This window comes from Pseudonaja textilis, chromosome 15 (genome assembly GCF_049901715.1).
Source record: "Pseudonaja textilis isolate UNSWEBS1 chromosome 15, rPseTex1.2, whole genome shotgun sequence".
NCBI lineage: Eukaryota > Metazoa > Chordata > Lepidosauria > Squamata > Elapidae > Pseudonaja > Pseudonaja textilis.
In genome coordinates, this window is record NC_142004.1 from 11907157 (window position 1) to 11934118 (window position 26962).

Sequence of the window (26962 nt, forward strand, 5' to 3'; positions counted from 1 at the left end):
CTGTGCTATGCTATGCTATGCTATGCTATGCTATGCTATGCTATGCTATGCTATGCTATGCTGTGCAGCTATACTGTGCCATGCCATGCCATGCTATGCAGCTATGCTATGCTATGCTATGCTATGCTATGCTATGCTATGCTATGCTGTGCAGCTATACTGTGCCATGCCGTGCCATGCCATGCCATGCTATGCAGCTATGCTATGCTATGCTATGCTATGCTATGCTATGCTATGCTATGCTATGCTATGCAGCTATGCTGTGCAGCTGTGCTATGCTATGCTATGCTGTGCTGTGCTGTGCTGTGCTGTGCTGTGCTGTGCTGTGCTGTGCTACGCTATGCTGGCTGGAGAATTCTGGGAGTTGAAGTCCACAAATCTTAAAGTGGCCAAGTTTGGGGATGCCCGCAATAGCCATTGTGTGAGAGCATCCACACAACACTGCCCTCCTCCAGCCAAAGAGAAGCCAGTGACCCCCAGAGAGGCCGTCTTGGGGCATCACCGTCACTGAGAGACCAAGGCAGCCATCTGCTGAATGGGGCTGACTGGGGCTGACGTTGGCATTCTCCTCTCTGGGTTCTTACCCTCTCTTCACTTCCCAGATGTTCTCCCTCCAGAGGTACAACGTGGACCGAAGGAGCTGCCGCTGGTGATGCCCGCTGGCCAAGGCGATGCCCTCTCGCTCTTCCAGACAGGCCAGGGTGGCCCTGTGCCACCGGCCCCAGAACTGGGACAAAACTCGCCGTTCAGCATACCGCGTTGCCTGCAAAGAGAGAGGCCGGAGGTTGGGATGGCGGCTGGGCTGTCCTGGGACGGTTTCCTTGGCAGCCTTTTGGCTTCAGGTGGGGAAAAGCAGGGGGTCGGGGGGCGGTGTTCAGGGACCCAAGCAAGCAAGGAAGGAAAGTCTCTGGTGCAGGAAGAACTGAGGCCAAGCTCAGGACCAGGAGGGATGCCGTCTAGGCCAGGGGTCGCCAACCTTTTAGACCTCAGGGACCACCAAGCTCATCATTTTAAATCCCACGGAGCAGAGACCCTGGGAAAATACCCCCCAAAAAGTCTGCAGGAAAATCCCACACTCCGTTTTCCTACTGATGGATCGTTCTTTATTTGGGGTAGCAGGATACTATTTCCAGCTCTGTTCTGGGGGGGTGGGGGAGGGAGGGAGGGAGGGAGGGGAGGGAGGGAGGGAGGGAGAGAGAGAGAGAGAGAGAGAGAAAGAGAGAGGGAGAGGGAGAGACTTTTGGCTTCATGCAAGGAAAGCAGCAGAAGCAGCAGAAGTCTTTCTTTCTCTCCCCCAAACTCCGCCAGAAATGAGTCTTTGCCGGCGCAGCCTCTTGGAGCAGGAGGCCTTGCAGGGTCCCAAAGACTCATTGCTGGTGGAGTTTGGGGGAGAGAAAGACAGACTTTGGCTGCTTTCCTTGCGTGCAGCCAAAAGCAGAAGAAGTGGAAAGAAGCCGCCCGGTGTCCAGGCCAGGCATGTGGGGCGAGTGGGGCAAGTCCCTCCCCTCCGCCCTTCCCCGCCCACACTACCTCGTGTTGTTCACAATGCAAGCGACGCAAGCCTTGTGTTCCCACGCAGCCTGGATTAATTGCTTTGGGGGTGACATTTCTCTGCGGACCACCAGTGGTCCCTGGCCCGCTGGTTGGTGACCACTGGACTAGGCCGCTCTGTTCCCAGGCTCCCTTTGAGACCCAGGCCTACAACCCTCAGGCTGAGGAGCCAACGATGGGCCCGGAGATGCTCCTCCTCCTCCTTGTGGAGGGGCCTGGCCTGACTCAGCAACAGAGCCGTGCAGAGAAGCCGCCTCAGCCGAAGGCCACACTTACCACCTTCTCCGCCGCCCGTCCGTCCCGTTGCTCCCGCTGCCTCAACAGCCACTGCGCAAAGACTCGCCTGGTCCATGTCTCCCTGTGGAAGAGCACAGCAGCGTGAGACGCCCGAGGAGAGAGCAGCCCGGCCTCTGTGGGTCTCCACAACCCACATTCTGGAGCCGTGGGGCTGAGCATGCAAAGGGCAAAACAGCAGCATGAGGGGAGCCAGAGCTGGACCGGGTGAACAGCAACCTGCCGGACAGAGCTCCTGCCACACTGTCCCAGGGCCCCCTCCTCACTTCCTCTGCAGGACAAAGGCAGCACAGCAGCCAAGGGACGTGGCCCCAGGTGGCTAACAAGGGAGAGGGGTAAGTAGCGTGTTTTTTTGGGAGGGGGGATGCCTTCCAGTCAGTTTTTGATTCTGGCAATTGTTGGGATGAATCCCCTGCAGTTTTCTTGGCAAGGTCACCCAGAAATGGTTTGCGATTGCCCTCTTCCCAAGGCTAGAGAAAGTGACTGGTTTAAGGTCTCCCAGCAGGCTTACAAGCCCAACACGGGACTAGAACTCACGCTCTTTCCTGGGCCTAAAACATTACACTGAAGCGGCTCGTCTAAACTTTGCAAGTTTTGAAAGGAGCCAAGATGGGGGCTTCTGGTTTGAGTCTCTTCGGCGCGGACCGAAATCCGCGATCGTGCGTTGTTTTGATCTGTGCTCGCCGCCAGAGCGCCCCGAGCCGGCTGGTTTCAGGGCTAAGCCACCCTGTAGAGGTGGTGAAGAAGGGGGAGACTGCCAGCAGGGTCAAGGAGAGCTGCATCTCTCTTCCCCGCATTACTCCCTTTCCCGAAGGCGGTTGCAGCGGTGATCAGAAATGGCCACCTCAAAGAAGAACTGAACCGGAAAAGAATGTGCAGGAGGAAGATAAGAAGAAAAAGTTTTGGTTGACTGGGTTAAATCGAAAAAGCAACAACGTAAGCTACCCTGGAATTTAAATTTAATAACATTGTTCCCAAAGAAGATTTTGAAGCTGCGAAGGAGAGGGAGAAGGGAAAGGATTAGGTTTTTTTTCCTTTCCATTCCTTATACTGACAGCTAAGAGACTTAAGCAAGAAATTGAAAAAAACCCACTTTGACATTAATAGGCATCTAAGCTGAAAATAAAAGTCAAAGGGATAATAAAAATTTCTGGATATTTAAAATTTTTAAAAGCAGGAAAGGAGGAAAAAAAAGAATAAAAGGGCAGGATCTGGAAAAATGGAGGAGACTGCCTGGAACTAAGGAATGGAACTATAACTAAAGGGAACTTAGAGTGAAATTTTAACAAGATTCCTCAAAGATACATTTTAACTGAACAAAATAATAGAATCCCAGGAAGAGAAAGTGGAAAAAAGAAGCAAGAAGAAACAGCCTTGGATTATTTGGATTACTTGGTGATTTTTGGTTTTTGCATCTAGATGACTAAAATTAACCGGTTGTTTAAAAGTCTTTAAAATAGTATCACTCTTAGAAGAACTGAAAATGGAACTTAAAAATGGAAAGAAGATGCACAAGAAGAGAGAGGTTCTTTTGGCTTCGTATTTCAATTCTTAGAAATGGAGATCTGGAAGTATGAAAAACAACAAGAAACGCTTGCAGAACAAGAAGATGGGGACAAAGAAGAAGCCATCTTTATTGATCAAATAATTTTAAGTGGGGGGAAAAAGAAAAGGGGGAAAGAGAGTGAAAGGTTTAAGACGAGAAAAAACAACCAAAAAGAAGAACAATTTGAAAGATAAGTATAATATTAGAAAGCAACAGAAGAGGGGATTACAGATGAGAGAGTTAGAAGCAGAGAGACGAGGGGGTAAAAAGGGAAGGGAGAAGAAGAGGGGGAAGAAGGCAAGGAAAAGAAGTTGTAAAACACAGAAACAAGAAATGGAGGAACAGGGAAAAGATATAAGGATTGTAACCATAAGCTTGTTTAGAGATAATGGGTGAAAATTTAATTGTAAAAGGGATTCTGCAAAGGTACATAAGATAGCAATGTTATATTACAAACAGAAATAATTTTAGAAAATATGACAAAAATGATGGATAAAATATTTACTGTAATGTAGTGGAATGTTTGTTAATAAATAAATGAATTAAAGTGATTGAGAGAATTAAATGGGAACATTTTAATTATTAATAATGATTTATAAAAATATAACTGAGAAATATGGGGAAAAAAAGAATTAACTATGGAAAATTTATAAGTGTTCCCAAGGAAGTATGATATTTAATTGAAAAGAAATGTTAAAGATGTTAAGGTTTTAATGAATATTAATGATTGAATTGAATTGGAATGGAATGTGTGTTTTATTTACATATATATATATAATTTTTTCCTTTTTAAGAATATAGTGTGTATTTCAAGAATGTACGAAGCAGAATTCGATTGGAAGTTATGTATTATACGGAATGCTATAATTTAAAGGTATACATTGAAGCTTAAATAAGAGTTTGAATGGATAAAATTAAAAGATATAAAGGTGTCATACTCCAATTGGTAACTACAGGAAAAAATTTGTTTAATGAGAAAAGATAATATGAAATTGAAACAGGACAGACAAAGCTATAAATATAATGACTTGAATTGAGATGACATAATTAAAATAAAGTTGAGAAAATTAAAAGAGGGGAAAAACTATGTAGAAAATATAAAACGGGAATAAGATATGGAATAGAATAGAAAAATGAGCATGAAATTGAGTTTTGTGTCTGTATGAACAAGTGATAACCTGGGACCATGCTATTTTCAAAAAAAGATGTTTTATTTGTATTTTGTTTTTGTGAAAACCCAAATAAAATTTTCAAAAACAAGAAGAAGTAATGAGCCAAGAAAACCTTGAATTGTGGACTGAAGTGAGCAGGACAAACTAATATGGGGGTGGGGGTCGGGGGGTGGGGAATAGAGTCCAACATCAGGGGCGCAAAAAAATGCAAGGCAGAACTCTGGGACCTTGGCTTGGCAGCTCCAGGCTCAGAAAAGATTAGGAAGTTTTAGTAGACTGCAACAGTCTCACCCAGGGACTAATAAGGAAAATGGGGTCGGGGCAAAGAGGCACACAGGCTGCAGGGCACGGGAAGCAACTGTCCCCCTCCCCTCCTCTGACTTGCTCAGCCTCCCCCCCGCCCCCACCTCCAGAATCCTGTGCCCAATCCTGGCCCCACCATCCAAGCAGGACGTTGGCAACCTGCAGTGCGCTCAGAGGATGGCTATCAATGCAGGGAAGGCCCTGGAAACCAAATCTGGCCAAGACTGGATGAAGGAAGCGGGTATATTTAGCGTGCAGCACAGAAGGCTGCGGAGAGCTACGACGGTCCCCTTCAGAGGTCTAAGGCCAGAACCAACAGACCGAAACTACAAGGAAACCGATCCGGGTTAGATGGGCTGCTAAAAGAGGCAACAGAGGAAGAAGCTGCCCCACGAAATGCTGTATTCCCTTCCATGAAAGGTGCTCAAACCGAGGCTGCATTGAAACTGTCCCCAAAGCGGTAGTGGATCCTACATGAACTTGTAGGAGGGATTTTGCAGCCTGTGAGGCCCTTTCTAGCTCTTGGGACGCCACAGTTCAAGGATAGACCCTCTCACCAGCTTCTCTGATTCAGCATCCCTGATATTCATGGCTGAGCTACAAACCTTTCTTAGTGACAATTCATACAATATTTCTGTGGTCTTTTTAGACTTGCCAACAGAAAGGGAGGAGGGAAAGGGGTTTGAAAGAGCAGTGCAGCATCTTGCAACTGAAAGCGCATTCCATAAATGTTTTCAAAGATAGTAACTAGGTGACTGAAGTTTCTGCCGGGCAAAATCCTAACTGGAGAGCATGATTGATGACTCGGGACTATGGTTGTGTCCCATTGGAGGATATGAATTACAATACACCCAGGGGGTGGGGGAAAACCAGGGTCAAGGGTGACAATGAACGATGTGCCTCAGAGACGGCTGCACCTAGACAGCGCTGGACATGTTAACTCCCAATAAATCCTTTTGAAGTTTTGGAAGTTTGGCTCGAGACTCATGAATTAAACGGGGGTAAATGCCGGAATCCTGACCCCTAGCTTTGCTCCTGGAGCCTCTCAAGAGAAGACGACGCTAAGATCCACATCAAGCAAGAAAGAAACAGAGTCTGCAGCCAGCCCGCCCACCTGTGATAGCCGGCGGCCACCCTGTTCATCTCATTCCACCAGAGCTGGTGATCCTTGAACAGCTCCCAGGCCTGAAAGGCAGCAGACAGGACCACGGCCTTGCGATGCTGGTCGGCTTTGGCACACTGCAGCTGAAGACAAAAGGAGACTCTTAATGGGGGTTTCTGATCGTCCACCAGTCTCCTGGCAGGAAGCAACAGCCGACCAAACCATGTCACTCAAGTGGGAGACGCCAACCCAGAACACTTTCTCAGAGCTTAAACTTTGACCCTTCTAAGGCTCTTAGCAAGTCCTGGCTTGGAAACAGCTGCCATAGGAGCCCTTGATCGACTACCTAGCACAGTGATGGGTGAACCTAAGAAACTTGTGTCCCTGGTTGCACATCATGCCGTCTTTGGAGGCATGTTAGGCCTCTGGAAACCTCTGGAAGTCGCGCAAGAGGGCTCTGCTCTCAGGCAACCTCTGGAGCCTCCCAAAAGCATGTGAGAACTGGACATACTTCATTGCTCATTTTGGAGGCCATGGAATAGCATTCTCTGAGATTTTCAGGCCTCATGCAACCCCGGGCTACATTTTGAAAAATATTTACATTAATTTATTTAATAATACATTTAAAATTAAATAATTAATCGTTGTAATGAATTGTTTCTCCTTTGTTTAGGGATTGATGTGTGTGTGTGTGTGTGTGTGTGTGTGCATTTTCTGAACTTCTGACAAGCTGATCTCCCAATCTAAGCTGCGGAAGGGCTGTCCCTCCACATCCTCGGTGGACTGGATCAGCCACTCGTGGCACTTGGGAAGGTGGGGGCCCTCTTTGCCTACCCCACCCCCCAAATGCAGGAAGCACAGGGCAACCTGGGGATGACAGGTCTCCCGCTTCACCCTCCCCCGCTCCCAGGCCTTGCTGCTTGTGGAGGCAGCACACAGGCAGAAGCAGAACCACCCGACCCTTACATGGACACCCAAAGTCCTCAGAGCAACTCCTGGGGCCAGCCAGAAAAGGGGAAGAAGCGGAGCCAGTGGCCTTGCTTCCAGCTCCCCTCCCTCAGCCCATTTCTCCCGTAGGGCACCTTTTAAAGTCTGAGGATGGAGGCCCTCTGGCTTTTAGTACTCTACAAACACTATAAAAAAGGATGTTGAGACTCTAGAAAAAGTGCAGAGAAGAGCAACCAGGATGATTAGGGGACTAGAGACTAAGGCATATGATGAACGGTTGCAGGAACTGGGCCTGGCTAGTCTAGGGAAGAGAAGGACCAGAGGAGACAGGAGAACAGCCTTCCAGTATTTGAGGGGCTGCCAGAGAAAGAAGGAGGACAACCTATTTTCCAAGAAGGCCAGAGAAGGAATAATGGGTGGAAACTGATCAAGGAGAGATTCAACCTGGAAATAAGGAGGAATTTTCTGACAGGGAGAACAATCAACCCATGGAACAGAAGTTGCCTTCGGAAATTGTGGGAGCGTCATCCCTGGAGGCTTTCAAGAAGAGACTGGACTGCCGTCGGTCAGAAATGGTGTAGGGTCTCCTGCTTGGGCAGGGGGTTGGACTAGATGACCTACAAGGTCACTTCCAAGTCTGATTATCTGTTCTTTGTTAACAAACCTTCTTCTGTGAGCCTTTGAGAGTGAAGGGCCAAAATAAAGGCTAGGAAGGAAGGGAGCAGTCAGACTCGGGCCCTGGTGGGAAGTCCAGGGGGTGGAGGGTGAGGTCCCTCAGTTCCCACGTGGGGACTGGCACTCAGGGCTCCTTGTGATGTCGGCTCACCTTCTGTTGTCTTTCCCCGCAGGCTCGCTGTCTCCAGGTCCGCAGAGACGTCTGCAGCAGCCCCCGGCTGGAAGGCAAAGTGGGCACTTCAGCAGGGGGTTAGCTAGCTAGCGCTCCGTAGCCAGTTCTGGATGCTCAGAGCCAGGGGGAAGCTTTCCCCGGGCCAAACTGAATGGCACAGAGAAGCAGAGCAGAGGTCTCCAACCTTGGCTGGAGAATTCTGGGAGTTGAAGTCCACAAGTCTTAAAAGTTGCCAAGGTTGGAGACCTCTGAAGCAGAGGATGAACAAAATCCCAACTTGCAGGGGCCAGGCCAATGGTACGTCTTTGGGCTTATGGGGAAGGCCTTTCTGCTTTGTTTTTGTTTTTTTGCTTAGTGCCTCAAAATTCACCAGTTGGAGCTGCTGACATAAGGGGTGCCTGCAAGCCTTCAATCTAGGGCTGGCTCTTCTTCAGGCGAGACCTCCAGCAAGCCCAGAAAACTGGTTGTGAGCTGGGGGGGAGAAGAGAAGAGAAGCGGCGGCAAATAAAGAGCAACTCCATTCACAAAATTCAGGGAGAGAGAGAGAGAGAGAGAGAGAGAAAGGCTTCTGCTTGCTCATCCCCAAACAAAGCTGGCTGGGGAATTCTGGGAGTCGAAGTCCTCCAGGCTTCGAGTGGCCAAGGTTGGAGACCCCTACTCTAGCCCGTCGTGCCCTGTTGCACAAGTATGAAATGTCAGAGTATATTCGTGAACTGGAACAGAGCTTGGTAACAAGGTCAGCCAATGAATAGGTATAGCAATTAAGCCAGCCAATGAGGACTGTTTGGAAACTGAAACTAGAAGTAGCTTAGGCATGGCTCCATGTTAAGCTCTGCAACTCGGCAGCTATGTTGAGCTCCGAGTCTGTCTATGGAAGATGAAACGGCTTCTCTCCTCTGCTGTGTGTCTTGCTTGCCTGCTGAACTAAAGTGAAACTGAGGCCTGTTTCTGATGAAGTTGAGTTGCTGTTCCGCTCTGAACCTGCTTCTGTTCGAGGTTGCTGGAGAAATCTATGACTGGTATTGTACAATTTACTTTATGTGTTTATAAAGAAGTGAGATGAACCCTCAGTCATCTGTGTTTACTTTTCTGGTGCCGAATTTACGCTGCAATACTCTGAACGTGAAAGGATGTTGGGGGTGGGCCCTCACTGTGGAGACAAGATTGGCACAAGGAGCGTCCGGCCCTGCCTCCCCTTCTCCGATGCCGCGCAGGATTTTCACAAGGACCTCTGTTGTTTTATTAGCAAGCTAGGGGGAAACTCAGCCCAGCCCCGGCCCACCCTGCTCCCCAGGCTTCATAAACTGGAGCCACGCTGGCACGAGAGAGAAAGAGAGAGAGAGTCACAAGCCCCTCAACAGCACCTGTGGTGAGAAACGGCTGCCAGAGTCAGCGGGCGGTGCTGCTCGTCCTCTTTCTGCTCCAGGCGAGACCTCCAGCAAGCCCAGAACCTGGTTGTGAGCTGGGGGGAGAAGAGAAGAGAAGCGGCGGCAAATAAAGAGCAACTCCATTCACAAAATTCAGGGAGAGAGAGAAAGAGATGCTTCCGCTTGCTCGTCCCCAAACAACAGCAGTTGCCACCTATGACGGAATTTGGGTCCCAGGGAAGAGCGGATCACACTTACCTGTCACCCAGCTCTACCTTCCATATAACGAACCTTTTTATTTTTCCTCATCACCTCCGGGGCCCTTCCCAATCACAGACAAGGACTCCCAATTCTTGAAAAAAACCCTTAATTATCAAGTTGGGCTCAATCATATTGTGGTCTCCAACCTTGCCAACTTTACGACTTGTGGAAGTCCAAGGTTGGGGACCCCTGCTCCACGGGCTCTCTGATCGCATCTATCCATCCGCCTGGCCTCCCCTCTTCCCCTCTGCCTGCTCTCCTCCATGCTGGGAAGGATCCTCTTTTTCCTAGAGCAGGATCTGCTTAGGATCTGAGCCCAAGCTGTGTGTTTGCTGGTCTCTGCTCCCAGGGAAGCGATCCGCCTAGATTTGGTTCATGGCTGCTAACTGCTTCTTCTGGCATCTCCTGGTGCCCTTAATAACTACATCCAGATTCAAACGTTCTGTCTTCTTTCCCTTTTTTTACTATCCAGCTTTCACAGTTTTACATAATCTCATTTTTTTTAAAAAAAAACAGTCTAATCTTTCAGTATGTCCTTTTCACTTTTCCTGCACACACCCTCTTCAGCTACCTTCGAGCCCATGAACGCAGAGCTATCTACCATTTTAATTTCTTTGTCATCATCGCTAATAATTTAACAACTATTGTTTACATTACTCAGGTTTTAAATTTGTACAGATGCATTAAAAAAATGAATAATAACCCCTTAAACAGCTCAATTGCGGTCTGTTAATTTGTCCCCTCCCACATGTTTCCTACATGGCAGAAAAATGTAAAGAAAACACCCTTCTCGGGGTGAGGGTTGCATAGATGCAGCGGGGGAAGATGGCAGGCTCACCATGATCCGGTGCTGCTGACAAGCCAGGTTTCTTCTCACTTGCTTGAGGGAAGCCTCCCGAACGTTCCTCCCCAAGGCACGAAACCCCCAACTCTGTGGAAAGGGAGAGAGCAGCTGGCCTCCGTTCCAGACGCAGAGAACGGGAGCCTCTGGAACAGCCTTTCTTGTCTGGGCCTTCGGCTGCCTGGGCAGGTGCCAGGGCGCAGCACGCAAAGCAGCTCTGCAAACCGCCTGCAAGAGGCCAAAGCCTCAGGCCTTTTCTCTGAGAAACCCCAAAGCTCTTACCAGCAGGCGACGGTTATGGTGGCTTTGAGCCAGCCGGTAACGCTCTGCCTCTTCGGCACACAACGCCACATCTGAGGACTGGGTTAAGAAATGCAACAGACTGGAAAAAATTGTGGTTACAGCATTAATTTGGAAGATTGGGAAAAATTATGGGAAATAAACTATATAACTCTATCAGCAGCATACAAAAAAAAATTGTACGAAATGTTTTACCATTGGCATTTACTCCCAGCAAGATTGGGTAAAATGCTCCCTAATAGATCAGCAGATTGTTGGACATGTAATTATAAACAGAGAACCTATTTCCAGGGGTGGGATTCAAATTTTTTAACAACTGGTTTTGTGGGCATGGCTTAGTTGGTGGGTGTGGCTTGGTGGTCATGTGACCGGGTGGACGTGGTTTGGTGGTCATGTTATTGGCTGGGTGTGGCCAGCTCAATATCACTCACATCAAGGCATGCCATCTCCTCACCTGGCCTCTCATGACTGTGGGGATGCTGCAACAGTCGTAAGTGTGAAAAATGGTCATAAGTCACTTTCTTCAGTGCCATTGTAACTTTGAATGGTCATTCCACACAAGCAAAGTACCAGCAAAAGAGGGGAAAAAAGCTCCAGAGAAGTTCCTGAGACAGGAAGTCTAGTCCTGCCAAGAATGTAATAAGGATTAACGGAGAAAGTTTCTGTAAGCAACACCAGAATGTTTCCTTTCTGCCTTCCTTACAGGATTAGCCCTGTAATTTCTTCTAACAACCGGCTCTCCAAACTGCTTAGAATGTTAGCAACCGGTTCTAGCGAATGGTTCCGAACCTGTAGAATCCCACCCCTGCCTATTTCCATATGTGATGGACATGCCCTCAAGCTAAAAATTATTGGTTTAAAATTAGGAAATGGCTGGAGGAAATTACAAAACAGAAAACTGAATTGAGACAAGAGACATTCCTATTGGGTATATTAAAAGATAAAAGTAAGAAACTTCAGTATATTATATTACATATTATAACTGCAACAAGAATAGCCTTTGCCCAGAATTCAAAAGTGATAGCATTCCCTCTGATATTATGATAATAAAAGAGGTTTTAGAGTGTGCAGAAATGGATAGGCTTTCAATGGAAATGAAGGAGAGAGAAGAGACAGGGTACTATGAAATTTATGGTATGATTGGCTGCAAGGTGGACACAATAGAGATGAAAGGTTATGGTGTGATGAAATAATTTGGCATGAATAGTCATAACTATGTATACTTATGTATAAATATGTAAATAACTATGTAAATGTATGAAAATAAGACATAAATCAAATGTAAAATAATTGTAATAATATTTAGTAATGTTCTATATAGTTAAGAATATGTCAAATTGAGTGAATGCTATTACAAATATGCTGCAATGAATGGAAATATGTTTTTTAATTGTTTTTTAATTGTAGAATTTAATAAAGATTTTTAAATATTATAAAAGAAAGAAACGCAATGGACTGGACTAGCCTGCAGCTGGGTTTTTTTCTCTCTCAAAGGAGGAATGCAAGATGAAGATGAATTGGTGTGGCTCAAGCATTCTTTCAACTTATCCTCATCGTCCAAACGGGATGGACGCCTCGGTCACTGTCTGAGTTAGGAGACAGTGGCCCTTCTGTCACCTCTATCTATCCTGGGACGCCCAATGCAGGGTCAGCTTTTCTGGCTCCACAGACTGGTGGCAGCGGGATGGTTTCCACACGTGCAACCTAGACCCTGCACATGCGCAAATGCAGCCCTGCATGCTCACCCGCCACTTGCGCAGCCCGGTTCCCAATAGGCTGTGGACTGGGGACCCCTGTTCTAATGGGGTTTATTACATGGGACTCCAGGCAATTGGCACCAACAATAAAATCAGCATCGGTTCAGATCATGCCATTTTCCTCAGGAGACCACCCACTCCATCCCACCAACAGCTCCACGTGCCTTTCAATCACCCTGAAAGGCTAACCAGGGAGGGTGTCATGATTTATCTGCGGTGGGGGAAGGACCTCCGTTCAACGTGCCTCCTGCACAAGCAGATTCTAGGGAGTCTTCCTGGAGCCAAGCCACGTGGGCTTTATGCTGGTCTTTGCTTACAGCTTTCCTTCGTGTACCTTATTGTCTATCAAACTTATTTGCTTGCTCGTCTCACCACAAGGATTAAAGTTAACCCCTAAGATAAATTTCCATTTTTTTTCTAAATGACACAGGTGAATCTCGCTTCTTCTACCCAACCAAAGGATTGATTGTTTTTTCTGTGAGCCATCAACGCTTTTCACACGTAAGCTGGCAGACACAAAGCTGGGGCGTTGTGGGGATGCTGACCCTGTTGTGAATTTCGTTGTAGGGATACCGTGTATACACCGTACGTACAATGACAATAAAGAATTCCAACTCAGTTCAATTCACCCCCAACAGCAGGAGAGCCCAGGAAGCGGATACAGAATTCCCACCGGGCAAAAGCCCTTCGCAAGGCTGTGCCGGCTGCCTGCTGGGCGAGGTGCTCCGACTGCTCCTGGTGTCTCTGCGCTAGTTGCCAGGCCGCGAAGTGCCGGTGGAGGAGCTGGGCGTGATGGTGCTGCAAAGCCAGCCCTGGGGAGACAGACAGGACCTCAGGAGGATGGAGACCTTCTCCTGATACGGGGAGAGTCCTCCAGTTACCCCTCTAGCCGAACCCAGAAATTTATGTTGCTGTGAATTCCCCTGGTGGTTAACTAAGTGGATTCTTGTCAGGTGAATCCCTGCAGTTGTTAAGGGAGTCACGTAGTTGTTAAGTGAAACTGTCAATTCCCCATTGACTTTTGCTGGCCGGAAGGTCGCAACAGGGGAACACGCGATTCAAGGATGCGGCCACTGTCGTAAGTATGACTCAGTGGCCAAGCATCCGGATGTTGATCCTGTGGCCATGGGGGAGGCTGCAATGGCTGTAAGTGTGAAAAACGGTCCTAAGTCACATTTTCAGTGCCGTTGTAACTTTGAAGGGTCACTAAAGGAACTCTTGTAATTGGAGGACTAGCTGTCCTAGAGGGAGGTGTTCATCTATGGATCCTGGAGTGAAAAACAGGATTTAATACAAGGCCAACTGTCCAAAAGAATCCCCTGCCCTAGAACGGTTACTTCACCCTAAGAAGTTCAACTAATGCCTTCAAGTCCACGTGTGGATACCGTAAACTTTGCCATCCCATTCATGGCCTTGACTCCTCCACCTGGACGTAGTTTGACATCAGCCAATGGACTTGGCCTGGAACAGGGGTCTCCAACCTTGGCCACTTTAAGACTTGTGGACTTCAACTCCCAGAATTCCTCAGCTAGCTTTGCCTCGGCTGGGGAGAGCTTGCAGGTCAGGGAGGAAGAGGGAGAGGAGCTGCCTGCTGTAGTCAATGCCAGAGGCAGAGGTCTGCCAGGTGGCTGGGGAAAAGGCCCCGCCCTTCTTGAGGGGCTGCACTGGGAGCTATTTAGCCCAGCAGGCAGAAGGAGGCATTGCTGGAAGCAAGGTGTGTGGGTCGTGGCCAGATGTTTGTTTGTGGGATGCTGCAGTTCATGAGCTAGGGGGATTGGGTGTGTGTTTTGGACCTTGTTTGAGCATCTGGTTATCTGTCTGATGGACTAATTGGCCATTGCCTGGACGTTTAACTCTGGGGTTTGTTCGTGGCCGGTTTCGCTTGGAAATGACCCCCTCTAAACTCATCTCCTGGGCTGTCCCTGCAAATTCTACTTGTAAAGTCTGACCAGTGGACTGGCTGACGAACCTAATGGGAGGCTCCAAACCTCAGATTGGATTTCTGGGAGTTGAAGTCCACCAGTCTTAAAGTTGCCAGGGTTGGAGACCCCTGGCCTGCAGAATCGCCTCTGTTGGGGTCACTTGCCTCAGCCCACGCCTCGTAACCCTCCCATCCAGGAGACACACACACACACACACCGCACTTGCCACGCGGGAGAAAGGGACTCCTTTTGGGACACTCACTGCTCCTGTGCCGCTTCTCCCTCCGCTGGTTCACATACTGGAGCCAGGACCTCCAGGCCTTCCTCATCGCCCAGTGCTGCAGGCACCTCGCTGCCCAGACGGCTGTCGCCCTCTCCTGCTGGCGTTGTCTGTTGAGGGCCTTCCATTGCAGCCAGGCCTGGTAAGAAGAGTGACCAGGGAAGCTAAGAGCCAGAGGCAGGCACGGAAGGCCAAACTAAAGCGGACCAACCAGGGCCCTGCCCTCATTCCACAAACCCCAGGGTCTTAGGGCGCGGGAGCTCAGCCATCCCAAAGTCCGTGAAGGTTCTGGACTCACATGAAGTTGCACGCTGTGTGCCCACTGCTGAAGGGCCTGGGACTCCATCCCATGGTACACCTGTCTCTGGCACCATCGCTTCTGCCACAATCCCCAAGAGAGCCTGCTTGAAACAGGAAGAGATTTGAGAACGTCAAGGGCTCTGTGTCAACTCATGAAATATTTCTATGGTTTTTTTTGGAGTTGCCAACAGAAAGGGAGGGGGCAGCAGTGCGGCAGCTTGCAACCCCAAAGTGCATTCCATAAATGTTTTCAAAGATAGTAACTACACGACTGAAGTTTCTGCCGGGCAAAATTCTAACTGGAGAGCATGACTGGTGACTCTTGGCTATGGATGTGTCCCATTGGAGAGTGTGAATCGGGATACACCCAGGGGGTGGGGGAAGACCGGGGTCGGGGGTGATGGTGCGTTGTGTGTCTCGGGTTCGGCTGCACCCAGGCAGTGCCGGACAGTTTAACTCCCAATGCATCCTTTTTAAGTTCTGGAAGTTTGGCTCAAGGGTCATGATTTAAATGGGGGTAACTGCCAGAATCCTGACACTCTGCAAAGTTAGGGGGTCACCTCTTGAGTTCCCAAAACTGGAGGCCACGAAGCGCCATTTTCTTCCTGCCAAACTCAAGTCAACAACCACCCTCACCAACTCTGGAAGCTCCTAGGAAGGCGCTGACTTGCCCCCTTTCCTCCCAACTGAACCACAGGTGATCCTTGACTTAACCCTGGTTCGTTTGGTTGACTCTTCAAAGGTACAATGGCACTGGGAAAAAGAGACGTATGTCCCTTTCCCACATTTATGACACTTATATCACCCCAACAATCATGTGATCAAAATCCAGGTGCTTGGCAACTGGCATGTCTTTATGACAGTTGCGGTGTCCCAGGATCGTGCGATCACTTTTTGTGACCCTTTGACAAAATTCAGTGGGGAAGCCAGATTCACTTCATAGTTGTATTACTGACTGAGCGGCTGCAGTGATTCACTTAATAACGGTGGCAAGAAAGGACGTCAAATGAGGCAAAGCTCACCTAACTGTCTCACTTAGCAACTTACAATTATGGTTGTAAGTTGAAGTCTATCTGTATCTGAACTTCGCTGTCTCTCGGTCCTTAACAGTGGTGGGACTCATCTCCGGGTGGGGGATGAGTCTGCCTACTGAGATGAGGTGGACCAACGGTTGCTTTCGTGGTGTGGAGACAATAACTTGGTCCTCAACACCAATAAGACCAAGGAGCTTATAGTGGACTATAGAAGGAACAGAACAGACCTCCAGCCCTGGCTTATCCATGGAGACCGAGTGGAGCAAGGGACCAGTTTTAAGTTTCTGGGTGTTACCCTAAAAGGAGACCTGACCTGGGGGGCTCACATTGTAGCCCTGGTCAAAAGGGCCCATCAGGCAGACGGTACAGAATAATATAAAACAAGGACAAATAGGATGAAAACAGCTTCTATCCCACAGCAGTAACTATACTGAATTCTACTGTATAGTGAAATATAAATGCAATAGCAGGGGTTTTCAGTTCCATGTACGGGGTGTGAAGGATGTGTGTTTGTGTTTATTTTCGTGGTTGTGGTATGCACTGAGGATGGTATTTAGTTTCATTGTATGAGGTGCAATGACAATAAAGTAAACTAAAACTAAAACTCTGGAGTGCAGCCCCTCCCTCCTGGGAATCCAGACTATATTCCATCCCATTCAACCCCCCCGTCTCCCCCCGCCGCCCCGGGTTTCTCACCGCAGAGTGCTCTGCTGCCGGAAGTGCAGTGCCTCCCGGAGCATCCACTGCTTCATCCTGCGGAGCTGGATGTAGCTCAGCCAACGCTGCCAACTCCGGAGGGTTTTCTGCTTGGTTGCTGTGGAAGACGGTTGGCGAGGTCATTAGAACAAGGAACACCAGTTAGGTTCATACGTTACGCCAAGCTACGCTTTAACCACAGTTTGCTAATCAAGTCCAAAGCTTGGCTCACCAAGCAAACTACATCATGGTTTAATTAAGTCAGAAGCTTGCCTTTGTTTTGGTAAAATGTGGGTTTTCAATCCCTTGGGGAACGTGTCTGTCCTAGGAGGAGGAGAACTGAGGGCATGGAAGAGAGCAGGACCTCCAGCATCCCAACCGAAGAAACATTAGTTGAAGGAAGCCATAATCAGGCAGGGAAGCAGGTGAGAACCAGGGGAGGGAGAGGGAGGACCGTTTGGGAAGAACAGAAGCATCCAGGAAGAACGAGGGTCAAACCCAACCCAGAGGCGTGTGGCAGATTTCCTGAGAGTTACTGGGTCACGAGGTACTTTGGAACCAACAGGAAGTGGGTGTTTGATGAAGAACCTCAGCCGTGCAACCAAGCAGGCGCTGGGAAGAGAAGCACCGCAGAGGCCAGTGGCCACAAACACCCCCCCTCTCTCTCCTTTGGAAAGGGGCTCCGGGGGAGAAGAGACCCCGTGGTTCTTCTTAATACAGCATGGCAATGAGGCAAAAGTCCTGATTAGCCTTTCTACTTTCGCGGCTCTTGGCATCAGCTCTTTCCAGGAATGCTGGAACTGTGTTTCTGGAAGGGTGGAAGGAACTCACTGAACTTCGGGGGTGGGGGGTGGGGGGGATACTTAGCCATGGCAGAAGAGGCAAAGTGGACGCCAGATCCCAACTTTGCTGCACCCAATATCTGCACTGCCCATCTCATCTAAGTGTGATGCCTCCTAGGGATGAGGACTCCTCTGCTTCCTCCTCAGAGGCCTGGAGGGAGAATGAGATCGTTCCTGGCATGTCAAGAATGACCGACGCTGAACTGCCAGCAGGACAGGTCTCGGCTGTGGGAGAGCCTGCAGGCCAGGGAGGAAGAGGGGGAGGAACTGCCTGCTGTAGTCAATGCCAGAGGCAGAGGTCTGCCAGGTGGCTGGGGAAAAGGCCCCGCCCTTCTTGAGGGGCTGCACTGGGAGCTATTTAGCCCAGCAGGCAGAAGGAGGCATTGCTGGAAGCAAGGTGTGTGGGTCTTGGCCAGATGTTTGTTTGTGGGACGCTGCAGTTTGTGGGGGACTGAGTTTAAGTTGCTGGGAGGTTCTGGGTGTGTGTTTTGGACCTTCTTTGAGCAGCTGGTTATCTGTCTGATGGACTAATTGGCCATTGCCTGGACGTTTAACTCTGGGGTTTGTTCGTGGCCGGTTTCGCTTGGAAATGACCCCCTCTAAACTCCTCTCCTGGGCTGTCCCTGAGAATTCTACTTGTAAACTCTGACCAGCGGACTGGCTGACGAACCTAACGGGAGGCTCCAAGCCTCAGATTAGATTTTGGCTTCTCTTTTGCCGTATGTTCATTTCCTTGTTATCCACTTGGTCTGGAGCCAAATTGCTGTTCTAATCAAGCAGCTGTGAGTGAGCTGAAAACCTGAAAAAATAAAGCTCTCTCTAAACCAACACGGACTTCTTGGGTGAGTAGGGCAGCACCCGAAGTAATTCTGGGTGGTTTACAGCAATGTAATAAAATCATGGAAGCACATGAACAAGAGATCAAATCAAAAGGAAAGCCAAAATGAAAGAGCCACGGGAAAGGCCTTTGCCTGCAGCAGCCGAGGTACTTCCAGGCAAGGGGGAAAGCCCTGGGCCTTCCATGCCATCGCCCCCTCCCCAGCCGAGCGGCAGCACTTGTGAGTCGGGAGGAGAAAACTCTAGAGGCCCAGAAGCATTTCCAGGAAGAGACTGTGGGCACAAGCAGGGTACCTGCTCTGGGTAGGCACTTTCCCACCAGGTGGCAAACTGTCCGGAAGAGGCCCTCAGCCTTTCTGCAGGTAGAAAGCCAGATTTGCCCTCTGGTTTGCAATAGGGTAGCTTTCCTTCTCTATTGGAAAGGATTTTTTAAAAAGTAGGCCAACAAGAGAAGGAACTCTTGGGCGGGCACAAACAGGAAGGGGCACATGAGGGGGAAGTGGCCTTGAGCTCCTTCTGAGAATCAAGCCCCAACCCTCACTCCCCTGCCCAGTCCAGTCCCCCCGCCCCAACACCTTCTCACCATGGGCTGCTGCAATGCGGTAGGTGAGCTTCTTTGCTCGTTGCTGGAGCAGGTAGGACCTCCAAGCCTGAAAGACCTTGTGGTAGAGAAAATACCTGACCAATGGAGAACGGAAGGCTTGGTCAGCATACAGGATCAGGTGGAGCTGTGGCTCATCTAGAGTCTAGATCAGTGGTGACTAACCTTTTTGGGCTCCTGTGACAAAAACTGTGTGTGCATTCGCGTGCCAGCACCCAGAAGGCAATGCGCGCCCCCCCCACGCCCCCTGCGCATGCGTACACAATCCCCCCACACGCCACCTCCTCACCTGCACTGCATCTCCCAACTGATTTTTGGCCCACTTGAGGCCTTTTTCAGCCTCCCAGAGACTTGAGGGAAGTCTTTGCAGCCTGAAAAATGGGCCCATTTCATCACTTCTGGAAATACAGTTACGTGATGAAACGGGCCTATTTTTCGGCCTGCAAAGGCTGCAGAGGCTTCCCTCAAGCCTCTGGCAGGCTGAAAAAGGCCTCAAACAGACTGAAAATCATCTGTGAGGTAAGCGCATGTGCAGTGTGGGGCTAAGTTTGCCTGGGGCTTGCCTGCCCACACAAATGGCTCTGCATGCCATAGATTCGCCATCCCGGGTCTAGATAATACAGTATGTGCTGGAGGGATTTCTGCAAATGCTTTCATATCAAACCCTTCTTGCTAAATGAACTATTTTACAAGTCTCTCTGTCTCTGTCTTCCTCCCTCCCTGTGTGTGTGTGTGTGTGTGTGTGTGTGTGTGTGTGTGTGTATTAAGGGTCAGTACCAGGGAGACTTTTCCTGCAGGATCCAGTAGCAGGTTGGTACACAGGAAAACTGGCTATCTCAGATGCTTTATAAGAATACTCAGGGCATTTCTGTTTCTTTCTTGTTTTAAAAAAACTCCATGGGAAACTTGGGAAGGCCACCAAAATTAGCCGCAGGGAGTGGATGAGAAAGCCAAGTAAGTGGAAGCCTTCATGGAAGGGCCTGAATTTCCATTTCTCCAGGCAGGAATGAGAAGAGTGATATTTTTAATAAATGTGGTCTCTGTTACAGTTAAGCAACAGGTTCCGTACTTTTCCCCTTTCCAAAGAAGAGGAAACTGGGACCTCCAGGGAAGAAATGACAAAGTGGCTCCACTAAAAGAGGAACTGATGACTGTGGTGAAGAGCCAGTGACCTTTGTAATTTCTCTCTGGGCAACGAATGGCCTTGAGATTACCCACAAGTGCTCCAGACCAGGGGTTGCCAACGTTTTGGACCTCAGGAACTACCAAACTCATCATTTTAAATCCCACGGATTTTGGGGAAAATCCCCAAAAAAGTCTGCAGGAAAATTCCCTACCCCGTTTTCCTACTGATCGACCATTCTTTATTTGTGATTGCAGGATACCGTCTCCAGCTCCGTTAATTGGGGTGGGGGAGAGAGAGAGAGAGAGAGAGAGAGAGAGAGAGAGAGAGAGAGAGAAAGAGACTTTTGGCTTCATGCAAGGAAAGCAGCAGAAGTCTTTCTTTCTCTCCCCCAAACTCCACCAGAAATGAGTCTTAGTGAGACTTGTTGCGCCAGCGCAGCCTCTTGGAGCAGGAGGCCTTTCTCACGGACCACCAGTGGTCCCCGGCCCACTGGTTGGCGACCAGTACTCCAGACAACTGCTCCCCCCAAGGAGACTGCAAGATAGTGGCCTCTTGTAGCTTTAGAGCTCTGGGAGGCGAGAGAACAGCTATCTTGCTCAAATGGTCAGTGTCCTCAAAAGGACACGAGGTTTGCATGCTTCCTCTTTTCATCCCTTTTGGAAACTGCTTATTAACAACTTTTCAGTTGTTAGGAAACTTTAGATCAACAAATTTTACAGCACCTGATTAATTTCCTTCAATCCCTAACAAAAGAAATTTGAAATACAAGGAACATTTTTTCCCCTGGAATAAACAGCAAAAAAGTGATCAAATTTTTGATTTTAGAAAGTTACAAATGGACTAAACGGTCTACATAAATTTGAAAAGATTTTGGAATAAGAATTCTTGCCATGAGAAAATATCTTTTTTTTAAATCCTTTTTTTTAAGATAGGTACTTGAAGATTGGACACTAGAGGGAACCCAGAAGGAACTAGAACAATTCAAGGAGAGCGCTTACATTTGACTTACTAATACGGGATGAAACAAATTATTTTAACATTGGAGACTGGACCCCAACTATGGCAGGGCCCTCCAGCCTTGGCAACTTTTAAGCCTGGAGGACTTCAACTCCCAGAAAGATGGCTGGGGAATTCTGGGAGTTGAAGTCCTCCAGGATTACAGTTGCCAAGGTTGGAGACCCCTGAACTATGGTTTAGTTTAACATTTCAAAATATTATTTCATACTGGACAACCCATGATCTATTAGCCATTCTTTCAGAGACATTCCTTCCCGGATTCCTCAGTGACTTCAACAGTCACAGGACTTCCAAAGTCCTGCCTTCCCTGGGGACGTTGGGAGACCTTCAGAGGTGGCTCTGCATGGAAAGCAGCCCCCACTGAACTGACCAGCCCAAAACCTCAGCACAGGAAATGTTGGGGGAGGTGCCATATTATGCCATAAAGTGTTTTATGATCCTGTTTAATGTCATAAGGTGTTTGAGAACATTTGCCAAACTTCAACTCCATGGTCTCAGATTGTTGGCACATTTTGCAAGTTAGCCCTTTGGAGGTTATCTTGGTTGAAAAATTGTTGCTTTTGCTCTGTTAAGGATAAGAGGAACAAGAATGTTAGTCGAATATAGATTTTGTTTTATCTTCAGAGACCCAGAAGAGAAATGTTGAGTAGATGGAAACTAAACACAGATAAACAACGCTAATCTGGTTTGCCTGGCTCAAGACGGTTTAGGATCAGTGGTGGCTCACCTTTTTGGGCTCCTGTGCCAAAAATTGTGCTCACATGCCAGCACCCAGAAGGCAATGCGCACGGGGGGCCCACGCCTTCTGTGCACGTGTGCGTGATTCCCTCCCCGCAGCCCCCTTACCTGCACTGTGCCTCCCAGCTGATTTTTGGCTTCCCAGAGGCTCAAGGGAAGCCTCTGAAAACTTTGGAGGCTGAAAAATGGGACTGTTTTGTCACTTCCGGTATTTCCGGAAATACAGGAAGTGATGAAACGGGCCTGTTTTTCAGCTTCCAAAGGCTGCAGAGGCTTCCCTCAAGCCTTTGGGAGGCCGAAAAAGGCCGCAAACCAGCCAAAAATCAGCTGGGAGGCGCACGCATGCGCAGTGCAGGTAACTTTGCCTGGGGCTCACGTGCCCGCACAAATGGCTCCGCCTGCCACCTGTGGCACACATGCCATAGGTTCGCCATCACGGATCTAAACTGTAGTTAGCATGCATCATGGTTTAGTGCAATGCCTGAACAGGACCTTTTTTTTAATAGCTAGGATGCAGGAAAGACAACATAAGCCTGGGAAATGAGAGCAATTTTCTAACCGTCTCAAATGGATTCCTGGCCCAAAGAGCCAGGTGGTATCAGAACACCTCTTGCACAGACCTGTAATGGCAGTCGGCTCTGACGGTAAGTTTCCATTCTCTGCAAAGGACCCACCATTCCTCCTTCCACTCTCCAAAGGTTTTCTGCAGCATTTTCTGAACAAAATAAGCCCTGCAGAGAGATGACAATGAAAACACACCAATTTAGTGTGTGCTCTGGCGCAGTCTCACAAAGGACATCTGGAGCTAACTAAGCATTTGAGAGAACTACCCACATCCTCTCCTGGACCCTCTAATGCAGGGGTCTCCAACCTTGTCAACTTTTAAGACTTGTGGACTTCAACTCCCAGAATTCCTCAGCCAGCTTTCCTTTTGCTTTTGCTCTGCTGGCTGAGGAATTCTGGGAGTTGAAGTCCACAAGTCTTAAAGTTGACAAGATTGGAGACCCCGGCTCTAATCAGCTCATTTGGCCTGTGGAAGCCCTGGGGGGCAGCCCAATTCAGCCAACCCAGGAAGCCCCCTTGGTCATGGCAAAGCCCTCTGCATCCAGATCTCCAGCCCCCTGCTCCAAGGCAAACACAATAGCTAACGCGTGTCCACTTACAGCAGCAGAAGCGTCAGAAATGCATCTTGGGGAAATGTGACCTTGGGGGCTGGCTGGTTGCTCCTCCTTTCTCAGCACCAGAGCCGAGATCGATGGTTGGGACCATATTATGTCATAAAGTGTTTTATCATCATGTTTAATGTCAAAAAGTGTTTTATAAAATTTGCCAAAATGGGGAGTCACTGGTCTTAGATTTTTGACTTAGATTTTTGACATATTCTGCTAGTTAGTCCAGATCAAAGACGGTTTGCCCAGTTCATGCCATTTCACCCAGTTAAAGATTATGGGAATGAAAGTTTGGATAGAATGAACAGAACAGAGCTGGGAGGGACCTTGGAGGTCTTCTAGTCCAGCCCCCTGCTCAAGCAGGAGACCCTCTACCATTTCAGATAAGTGACTGTCCAGTCTCTTCTTAAAAACTTCCAGTGATGGAACCCCCACAACTTCTGGTGGCCAGCTGTTCCACTGGTTAATTCTCCTCACTGTTAGGAAGTTTCTCCTTAGTTCCAGGTTGCTTCTCTCTTTGATTAGTTTCTATCCATGGTTTCTTGTCCTGCCCTCTGTGTTTTGGGGAATAATTTGACCCCGCTCCTCTTTGTGGCAACCCCTCAAATATTGGAAGATGCTGTCACGTCTCCCCGAGCCCTCCTTTTCTCTTGACTGGCCTATAGATAAATCACTCCTGACGATACCATGTTTTTGTAGTCTCACTGCAGAAATGCAAACATATTTGAGCCAAAAGCTTACCTGGCCTTGGATGGCAGGACTCTTCCAAATGTCTTCCTCTTCCACAGGTAAAAAAATTTCCTTGCCAGGTGCCTGGGAAACAAATGGAGACTGCAATGCTTCTTGGCCCCAGGCTTTTCTTCTCCAAACCTTTGCCTCAGTCTGTCCTAAATAAACCTATTTTTAAGACGTTCCATTTTCTCTAGCAGAGTCATAGGAACTACAAGTGGAGGTAGGAAATGGAGCTTCTGTGAAACCTGGCTGAGAGATGGCTCATTCTTGACCTGTTCAAACCATTCAGAGTTTGGCAGTCCAGATGCCCAAGGATGCCAAACAAATCTGTTTAGATCACGGAAGCCAATAGCCATCTTTTAAAAAGCCCCACCTATTTATAAAAATGGATTAAATGGAATCAGACCCCCCTCTGGGCCCTTAGATTCTAAACCTCCCTGAAATGGCCACAAAAGCTCTCTTCTGTTGCGGCTTTAAGCATCCTTTTGAGAAGATCAGCAAAAAGGAGCAGAGTTTTACTTGATTTAAAAACTCCTTTTGCTTCTTGAGGTGCAGGACAACATAACTGATCCAGTGACCTGGTTCACACACTGCACTGACTAATTTGCTTAGCATCTTCTATGAAGCCACTCCCTGTGACTTGTAACACTGCTTTATGGTTGAAAAAAATTAATTTCAACTGTACCTGATTACACAAAACATGGTTGAACTTGTGCTGGTTTTGACATATACAACTAACTATAGTCAAGCCACTTCCAGTTGAATGCAGCAAGTGAATCCCACCAGGGGTGCATTAAATCAGCTCCTTATATCACCCTGTCTGGCTTGGCAGCAGCTTGTACAAAAAGATGCTTAAAGGTCTTTTTAAGCAACACTTACTTCTTTGTTTTGAAACTCTCACATGCAAAACAGCATTCACCTCTGCTAAAACAATTTGTGGCACTCACTGGGGAATGCTTTCACAAGCAAGAAGTTGGTTTAGATCAGGGGTGTCCAACTTTGTTGACTTTAAGACTTGTGGAGTTCAACTCCTATGGTTGGCTGGGAGTTGAAATCCACAAGACTTAAAGTTAACAAGGTTGCCCACCCTTGGTTTAGATTCCATCTAAGTTATATTTTCTCTGAACCTATGTTACTGGGATGTACCTTTCGATGTATTCCAGTTACTGTGACTTATGATTGAAGCATAAATCACTGAAAAATACTAAACAGGTGGACAAAAAGGAAACACGTTTCAAAAGTCCCATTTTAAGATCTCATTCTTGCACACACCTGCCATTTCTAATAGGTCATTCAGAGTAACAGAAAATACTTATAACTCAAATTCCATTCTTACCTAATACGAAGTTCTTTCAACCTTCCACCTCGGTTCCAAGTATACATCACACGATATAAAATCCGACAACTGCCACTTTGCCCAGAATTTCTGTTGGGGTGACAAGGTATCGGCTGACGGCCCATACATTCTTTAGGTGGTTTCTGTGCCTTTTGAAACTTGGAACTTTAAAACAAAAACTATAATTATTATCATTAGAAATATAGTTTAATACTATTTTACATAGATACAGAAACGCCAAATAATTTCAAAAATGAGCCACCTCATCAGAGATCCTCCACCTGAAGGCAGGCAGGAAGCCAAACGGATCAAGGAAAGAAGCAACTGAGAACTAAGGAGAAATTTCCTACCAGAATAATTAAACAGCTGAACAACCTGCCTCCAGAAGTTGTGGATGCTCCGTCACTGGAAGTTTTTAAGAAGAGATGGGACAAGCTTTTGCCTGAAATGGTATAGGGTTTCCTGCCTAAGCAGAGGGTTGGACTACAAGATCCCTTCCAACTCTGTTATTTCTTCAAATCTTTTCTGCTACAATAGCTTTATTTTTCTGTTTCTAATGTTGACAGTATTGGCAGGCAAATCAGCTTCTTTAAACCAACCTGCCTGAAATTCAGGCTCCACATAATTTAATGCTAAGATAGACACTGCAGGCATTCCTCAACTGCAATGGAGGCCTGTCCATCATGGTTACATTTATGACAGTCATAAAACAGGTCAATATTGGCCTATTTTATGACCTCTTTTGCTGAGGTCATTAGCAAATGCTATGATCATTAAAGAAACCTGGTTTACTATGGGTGTGGTTCTGCCAAACATCAGAAGTGCCAGGTTTTGGCAAAACCGTCAAAAAATACAGTCATATGACCAGAGGATATTGCAAATAAGTTAAATGAGGCTATGTTGCCAAGCACTTGAGGTCTGGCCACATGACCACGGGGAGGTCAGAATTTCCAATTTGGGTCATAACTAGCCCCAAAGTAGGTCTATTATAAATGACTAGTTAAAAGTCAAGGACTAACTGCAATGCAGATAGCAAGCAACAGTTGGGTTCCCTAAATAAGTTAAACCAAAACCAAGCAAACCATACTGCAGCGTAATAAAATATGCAAACCGAGATAATATTTCTAAGTTTCTAAAGCAGGCTGAGCAGCTATGGCCCCCTAATGACCTTTACTAGAATAACAGTGTTGGAAGGGACCTTGGAGGTCTTCTAGTCCAACCCCCTGCCTAGGCAGGAAATCCAACACCACTTCAGGCAAATGGTTATCCAACATCTTTTAAAAAACTTCCAGTGTTGGAGCATTCACAACTTCTGGAGGCAAGTTGTTCCACTGGTTAATTGTCCTGTCAGGAAATTTCTCCTTACTTCCAGGTTCCTTCTCTCCTTGGTTAGTTTTCATCCATTGCTTCTTGTCCTGCCCTCAGGTGTTTTGGAGAATAGCTTGACCCCCTCTTCTTCTTTGGGGCAGCCCCTGAGATACTGGAAGACAGCTATCATGCCTCCCGTAGTCCTTCTTTTCATCAAACTAGAGATATCCAATTCTTCTAGCAACCATTCTCTGTATGTTTTAGCCTCCAGTCCCCTAATCATCTTTCTTGCTCTTCTCTGCACTCTTTTTAGAGTCCCAGCATCGATTTTACACCGTGGCGACCAAAACTGAATGCAGTGGACTTCAACTCCCAGAACTCCTGAGCCAGCATGAGTGGGACCAAAGGCTCACCTTAGTCAATAGAAAAACTATCACACGGATGTAATTCAATGCATTCTCTACAATTCCACAAAAAAACACATTCAGATAGTAGAGCAGGAGGGAGCTTGGCAAACAAAATAAGAGAAGTCAAATGTAGAGGCTATTAATCCCTCAACATTTCCTTTGAATGAAATCAGGACAGGCCGTCCTCACTTACCACCTGCAATTCCAACTTGCAATTTGGTCACTAAGCCACAAGGTCATTAAAATGAAACACCACGTGACTGCATCCTACTAATGATTTCGGCCAGCAAATGAATCAATCAGCTTTAAGACTTCCCGCAGGATTCTC

At 47.7% G+C, this 26962-nt stretch overlaps 1 protein-coding gene across 4 annotated transcripts in view; it reads right to left on the reverse strand.

Moving 5' to 3' along the window:
• Positions 1 to 26962, reverse strand: part of SFI1 (SFI1 centrin binding protein) — a 49514-nt gene that overhangs the window by 20793 nt on the left and 1759 nt on the right. For 3 of the 4 annotated variants that reach the window (XM_087913554.1, XM_087913555.1, XM_026717022.2), the window contains exons 3-17: positions 24920 to 25084; positions 23593 to 23664; positions 22303 to 22413; positions 18784 to 18878; positions 16522 to 16639; positions 14790 to 14892; positions 14474 to 14630; positions 12952 to 13101; positions 10515 to 10585; positions 10230 to 10322; positions 9128 to 9225; positions 7743 to 7809; positions 5981 to 6111; positions 1828 to 1909; positions 585 to 763 (exon numbers count right to left, since the gene is read on the reverse strand). In XM_087913554.1, coding sequence (XP_087769680.1) covers positions 585 to 763; positions 1828 to 1909; positions 5981 to 6111; positions 7743 to 7809; positions 9128 to 9225; positions 10230 to 10322; positions 10515 to 10585; positions 12952 to 13101; positions 14474 to 14630; positions 14790 to 14892; positions 16522 to 16639; positions 18784 to 18878; positions 22303 to 22413; positions 23593 to 23664; positions 24920 to 25084 — 1692 coding nt within the window. The remainder of the gene's footprint in view (positions 1 to 584; positions 764 to 1827; positions 1910 to 5980; positions 6112 to 7742; positions 7810 to 9127; positions 9226 to 10229; positions 10323 to 10514; positions 10586 to 12951; positions 13102 to 14473; positions 14631 to 14789; positions 14893 to 16521; positions 16640 to 18783; positions 18879 to 22302; positions 22414 to 23592; positions 23665 to 24919; positions 25085 to 26962) is intronic. The other variant, XM_087913556.1, reaches the window with a different exon arrangement.